This window comes from Ruditapes philippinarum, unplaced genomic scaffold (assembly GCF_026571515.1).
Source record: "Ruditapes philippinarum isolate M1 unplaced genomic scaffold, ASM2657151v2 ctg9415_1_1_1_1, whole genome shotgun sequence".
Classification (NCBI taxonomy): Eukaryota; Metazoa; Mollusca; class Bivalvia; order Venerida; family Veneridae; genus Ruditapes; species Ruditapes philippinarum.
This window is the reverse complement of record NW_026858803.1, coordinates 28,000-35,288: the sequence shown is the minus strand read 5'-3', so window position 1 is coordinate 35,288 and position 7,289 is coordinate 28,000. Positions and strand designations below refer to the sequence as shown.

Below are 7,289 nucleotides of genomic sequence, written 5' to 3'. Positions count from 1 at the left end.
TGCAGGAGGTTTCTTTGACACTTTATTTTCTTCTGTAGGTAAAAAAGTATTAGAAACTGTAGGTAAAACTGCTATTGAAAGTGGCGCCAAAAAGGTGGGAACTGAAGTCGGAAATTTAGCTGCTGATAAAATAACAGGTGTATTTAAAAAGAAGAAACAACCTCCGCCAGTTGGCGATAAAATTGTAAAAGAATTAAGAAAGAAGGATACTGAGGACATAAATTTACAAATAAATGAATTGTTATCTGGATCAGGAAGACGAGATATAAATTTACAAATAAATGAATTGTTATCCGGAAGGCGATTATTTAAACAAGAGGGCCATGATGGCCCTAGATCGCTCACCTGAATTATCAAACTCATCCAAACAATTACCTAGACAAGCATTCTGACCAAGTCTCATGACAGGTGAGTCAAAAATGTGACCACTACAGTGTTAACAAGGATTATCCATATTTGAGCAGTGCGACCTAGTTTTTTACCCAGGTGACACATATTCAAACTTGACCTAGAAATCATCAAAACAAACTTTCAGACCAATTTCCAGGATACTTGGATCAAAACAGTAGCAACTAGAGTGTTAACAAGATTTTTCTATTTTTAGCTCCGGTGACCTAGTTTCACATGCGATTTCGAACTAATCCAAGCAATTACCTAGACAAGCATCCTGACCAAGTTTGATGATAATCGAGTCGAAAATGTGACCACTAGAATGTTAACAAGGTTTTTCCATATTTGGGCGGTGTGACCTAGTTTTTCATCCAAGATGACCCATGTTTGATCTTGACTTAGAAATCATCAAAAAAAAACTTTCAGACCAATTAACAGAATATTTGGATCACAACAGTAGCCACTAGAGTGTTAACAAGATTTTTCTATTTTTAGCTCATGTGACCTAGTTTTTCATCCGAGATGTCCCATGTTCGATTTATTCCAAGCAATGACCTATTCAAGTTTCCTGACCAAGTTTGATGACAATTGAGTCAAAATTGTGACCACTAGAGTGTTAACAAGGTTTTTCTATTTTTTAGCTCCTGTGACCTAGTTTTTCATCCGAGATGACCCATGTTCGAACTCATCCGAGCTATCACCTAGACAAGCATCTTGATCAAGTTTGATGATGATTGATGCAAAAATGTGACCGCTAAAGTGTTAACAAGGTTTTTCTATTTATAGCTCCGGTGACCTAGTTTTTCATCCGAGATGACCCATATTCGAACTCATCTGAGCTATTATCTAAACAAGCATCCTGACAAAGTTTGATGATGATTGGGTCAAAAATGTGACCACTAGAGTGTTCACAAGGTTTTTCTATTTTTAGCTCCTGTGACCTAGTTTTTCATCAGAGATGACCCATGTTCGAACTCATCCAAGCAATTGACTAGACAAGCATTCTGACCAAGTTTGATGATGATTGGTTCAAAAATGTGACCACTAGAGTGTTCACAAGGTTTTTCTATTTATAGCTCCTGTGACCTACTTTTTCATCCGAGATGACCCATGTTCGAACTCATCCGAGCTATCACCTAGACAAACATCCTGACCAAGTTTGATGATGATTGGGTCAAAAATGTGACCTCTAGAGTGTTCACAAGGTTTTTCTATTTTTAGCTCTTGTGACCTAGTTTTTCATCCGAGATGACCCATGTTCGAACTCATCCGAGCTTTCAACTAGATAAGCATCCTGACCAAGTTTGATGATGATTGAGGCAAAAATGCGACCGCTAGAGTGTTCACAAGAAATTGTGGACGGCCGGACGGACGACGGACGACGGACGACGGACGACGGACATTCACCGATCCTAAAAGCTCACCCTGAGCAAGCTCAGGTGAGCTAAAAAGATATATAATATATATGTTTCGATCAAAACAATACTGTGAGAGATATGAAAAAACACCTATTCGATTAGATACACCTTTAATAACAATCCTGGACAATAACGTCACCCAGCAGAAAAATGGATATAGTTTTACTATAGATGATAGATCTTCATATTATGATTGGTTCAATGGGTATTTTGAGGTAAATTTTAAAATAAATAAACTGGCAAACGGAGCTAATTATGATAATGCTGATCAAATTGCTGTAATAAACAATGCGGCTTCATTAATTGATCAATTAGTTATAAAACAAAATGGAAAGAATGTATATGATTGTTATAACTTATATAGGGTTGTGAATGTAAGAAATTTAGTTGAATTAACAAAAGATTATGCAGAAACAACTGGGACAAATGAATTAATTGCTTTGGATTATACAAATGTAGCTGAATCTAGAGCTAATCAGGCTGGATTTAATAAAGGTTTTGCTGCAAGAAAATTATTAGCTCAAGGAGGTAAGGAAATTAAATGTAAAATCCCTTTAAACAATTATTCATTTTTTCGGAGTTTAGAGACAAATATGTTGCCCCCTAGCCAAATTCAAATTACATTACAATTAACAAACGACAATGAATTAATCCATAGGGCAGCTGGAGTTGATAATGGAAGAGTTATAGTTACTAAACTTATCTTATGGGTTCCTCGGTTAATCTTTAACGCTGAAGGATATAGTTTGATTTCTGAACATTATTTGAAAGCAAAAAAGTGGAACTATCTTCGAGAAATGGTCACACAATCATCTAATATAGAACAAAGCAATATTATTTTTAGAATAACAGCTGGTGTAATGAATCCTAAACATGTGTTTGTTTATTTACAAAGAGCTAATAAAAGTAATTCACAAGAACAAAACCCTCATTTATTAGATACTTTTAAATTAAATGCTAATAATAGAAATTGTACTTTGCAATCTTGTCGTCTTGAAGTTGGAAATGGTGTTTTTTTACCCCGAAACAGAATATTCTAGTATAACGAGAATATATGACGATGTAATAGATTATTTTCACAAACAAAATGATAAAAATACTGGGTCCCTTTTAAATATATCAAACTTTGAGGGTTTGTTCGGATTCATTCATTTTAACTTGGAATTTAAAAAAGAAGAAATTGCATCTGATCCCAAGCATCTTACATTAGATGCAAAATTAAATGTACCGCCAGCTGCAGCTATTTGTGTCTATGCCATTGTAATGTATGAAGAAACAGTTCAATTAAATACTATTGGAAATGAAATTGTTATTGTTTAAGACAGACGTCTTTGGTGAAAAAAAATAATTATATAAATTATATAAATGTCTTACGTTGAATATAAAATAAATTTATCAGAAGGACAAAAGCACAAACTTGCGAAATCATATAGAGATAAATGCCCGTATACTTTAAGATTGAAGTATGAAGATTTAAATGGTACTTTCCCAATACTTTTAACACAGACACAAATAAATAAAATTGATAGGGCTAAACAGAATAAATCTGGCTTAGAAATTAAGATATCGCGGGAACAAATGCGCAGTCAAGGCGGTTTTCTTAACACTTTAATTCCGTTTATTACAAAATTAGCTCCAAAAATATTAGCCCCTTTAGGTGTTGGAGCATTAAGTGGTTTGGCTAGCACTGGTGTAAGTAAAATACTTGGAAACGGTATGGTATCTGTAGCAAGAAATAAAAGAAATAAAATATTACCATTTATTACACCACAGCAAAGAAAACAATTAATGAATGACGGGGTAATTAAGTTAAATAACAAGCAACGGCAAGATGGTGGTTTCCTTGGTATGTTAGCAGCATCTCTAGGAATACCTTTAATTACATCATTATTAAGTGGCAAGGGTTTACAGGTTGATGCACAACGAGTTCCATATAGACGAATTCCCAGGGTAAAAAAAAAATAAAATTCCTGAACAAACCATTATCTAACTTTGAAATAGAACAATGGGTAAAACAACTTGGTATTCAAAACTTTCAAGGCGTCTTCAGTAGAAATAATTTACCTTCTAATAGTAAAGAATGCGGGATAATAAATTTAGATGACTTTATTGGACCGGGTACACATTGGGTGTGTTATTACAGAAATAATTACTTCGACCCTTTCGGACTTCCTCCGCCAAAAGAGGTAATCAGTTACATTCCAGGTTTGAATTATAACAATATACAGTATCAAGATAAAACAAGTGTGTTGTGTGGTTATTATTGTTTATATTTCATACATTTATTACAACAAAAAGTGTCTTTATATGATATATTATACAAACATTTAAACATCAATAATCAAAAAGAAAATGAACAAACAATAATAAACTATTTCACTAATGTTTAAAAATAGTCTGCCGGCACCCGTCGGTTTGCGAATCTACAAAAGTTTTCCAATATCCAACACAGCGAATGGTAAAATCAGCCTGCCGACACTCGTCGTTTTGAGCCTCTACAAAAGTTTTCCAATATTCAACACAGCGAATGGAAAAATCAATCTGCCGACACTCGTCGTTTTGCGACTCTTATTCCACGGATATTCAATATTAATTTATTACCATTTCAATTCATCAAATATCCGTGGAATAACACTCCAATGCTTTTGTAGAAAATGCAATGACAATGAACAATGAATTATATTAGAATGATTGAGTGAAAACTTGTACAATTTAATCAAAAAGTTACAGTGTGAAATTTTGTATGGCATGCCATTTTCTATTATTTTGTTTAAAAAACCTCCTTTTTCAAAATCCTTGATTTTTTTTAAAACCTCTCCTTTTTGAATATTATAAAACAACTTTGTTCTTCCAGCACTCTGCGTATGTCTGTCTAGTGTTTTTAAAGTTTTAAAACAGCTGTCGGTGTTTTCAAGCTCCAACGTAACCTCTCCAGCCAAGTTCCGATCTTTTGAATATGATTTTTGTACCTCATTTTTCACTTGATTGTATGTTTTTTTTGCTTTTGTTTTATTACTTTGTTGACGTAGGTTTTGTTGCACATCTGGAACCTGCTGCAACGATTTCAATCCCAAATCGTTAATTTTTTCTAACTCATCTGTTCTTATTAAGTCTTTTTGTTTATTATTCAACGAAGCCATTTGATCTTCTGTAACTTGTTGTTGAGCATGATCTTTCATAAAATTATGAATGTTAGAAATGTACTCAATTGTGTTTTTATAAGTACACATTTTACTGCATTCATCGTGCGTAATTACTTCTCCGTTCTCCGTTTTACGAGAAAGAAAATCTTCCAGGGATTTTATATATTTAAACATCTCTATCGCAAATTGTTCAGCCCTAAAATAAAAACAAAAATTTAATGATTAACGAAAGAACTTCTTAGATAAAAGAATAAATAATTCATTTACTATATTTGTTAAAGAAAAATGGTAAAACAACTTACATTCTGTCTAACCACTCTGTATTCCTGGCTGATGAAATAATAACAACGCATTTAACATCTATTGAGCTGCACACTAGGCGAATGTTCTGGATGACGTTTCACTATTGATCTTTAGCGGAAAACTGTACACGTGATACGGAACGACATATTGATTTATAGGCTGCAACTATTTAAAAGTTGGTTCCGGACAAACATTTTTTTTACTCATGATTAACCGCCTTGTTTTACAAACTTAGATTTCAATTTACCGCATGAAGCACACGCGGCTTTTATCATTAATCTTCCGTTTTTTGTTGTAACATATTGAGGATTTACATTATCGGTGTATGTTCGTTCTTTTAAACAATATATTTGTTTTTGTAAACTCATTTATATATATTTTTAATTATAAAAAAGGACTCGTCGGTTCCCGCCTGCCTTATAGTATTCTATTTATGAAGTAGTATAGAGTATGATGGTTCCGGGGGATTTTGGCCTGAGGGTGTTCTTAAATCAATAAAAATGGGGTTTTATGTCGAGCTGTCTTACTTTTTGGGTTGATAGGTAAGCTATGTCGAGCTGTCTTACCCTTTGGTTTGATAGATAAACACTTTTTTAGGCTTCAAAGTGTCCCGGAACCATCATACTCTATACTACTCATTTAAAACAAATAATCCCAATATACTCTATGTCACGTTATCGAGGTCAATGACAAAATTGGACACCGCTAACGTGTTTCCGTGCAAATGTGGCAAACTTCTACCGCGGACACATGCTTTCAGGTAGGTTAGTGTCAAATTACATTTGGAGACCCCCATTTATTGTCAATTCGAAATGAGTAACACTATTTGGAGTACTGTATATGTGAAGATGCTCGAAAAATTGTTGACTGCTCCAACGGAATAGTCTCCTTGTTTAGGCTTCATTTTATTTTCAAGCAAAAGATAAATGTGACTTTCAAAAGTGTACTGTTTTGCGTGCAAATCTATCAGTTAAGCAATTTAAGATATCTAAGATTACATATATGTATTTATTTTCATAACAATATTTACACAATTTGCGTTTCTTGTAATCATAGTCAAAGAAGGAAAGATTATTGAATATATTTTCCAGACTAAAACAATTATTTCAACATCACCCATACTTTTAAATATTATTCTGAACGAGAAACTTTGGATTATTATCACCTAACATCTGATCAGTTTTGTTGTCTTTGTAAATAAATATTATCTAACTATAGTATAAATACATGTCAAAGACTTTTAAATAAAAAAGTACAAGGAACAGAAAAACCATTAGGTAGTCAATATTCCTGTATTTACACTTTGTTGACGAAGAGCACATTTGATAAGCAAAAGATAAATTAGATCAACACGCGAAAAAAAAAACACAGAAAAAACAAAAAAATTTCAAACTATTTTAACACAATAGTAAATTCAATGTCGTCAAATAAACCTATGCTTTTCTTTTACCAACAGCCACTTGTATAACAAGTTCTATTACAAAAAATGTATCATTTATCGTAGTGATATCAATACCCATTTTATTTACGAAATGAAGCACTTTCAGTTTTTTATGACATTTTATAAGATACAGCTTTAAGGAACAAAAGAAAAAATCCCAAGTCTATTTTTAACTTTTATCTGAAATATATTTTCTAAATAAGTGCAAAAAAGCTCTGTTAGTATTTCAATTTCATATAAATATGCCTAATGTCTTAATCTATTCCTTTGATTGAACCAAGAATCTGCTGGAACTGTCGCCACAAGATATAAACTCTTATCCTCTATATTATTTGCTTGATTGCTTCTCCGTTACTTCGATCATGATGAAAATTGCGTGGTATTTCAATCAGACATGATTTTTCAGTGTTTTATATACAAGATATAAACTGTTATCCTCTACATTATTTGCTTAATTGCTTCTCCGTTACTTCGATCGTAATGGAATTGCTTGGTATTTCAATCAAACATGATTTTTCAGTGTTTTATATACAAATACAGCTACAGTTAATAATGCAGCTCATTCAGGAAAACATATTTATCTCATTCAATACT

The 7,289-nt window shown here is 32.9% G+C and overlaps 1 protein-coding gene across 1 annotated transcript; it reads right to left on the bottom strand.

The window, feature by feature from the left end:
- Nucleotides 1–4,065: 4,065 nt before the first annotated feature.
- On the bottom strand, nt 4,066–5,629 carry LOC132754317 (uncharacterized). The gene is made up of 2 exons (XM_060744933.1): nt 5,254–5,629; nt 4,066–5,147 (listed from the first exon to the last, which is right to left on the bottom strand). Coding segments are annotated over exons 1-2 (744 nt in total). The 5' UTR covers nt 5,256–5,629; the 3' UTR covers nt 4,066–4,405.
- Between the last annotated feature and the right edge of the window lie 1,660 nt (nt 5,630–7,289).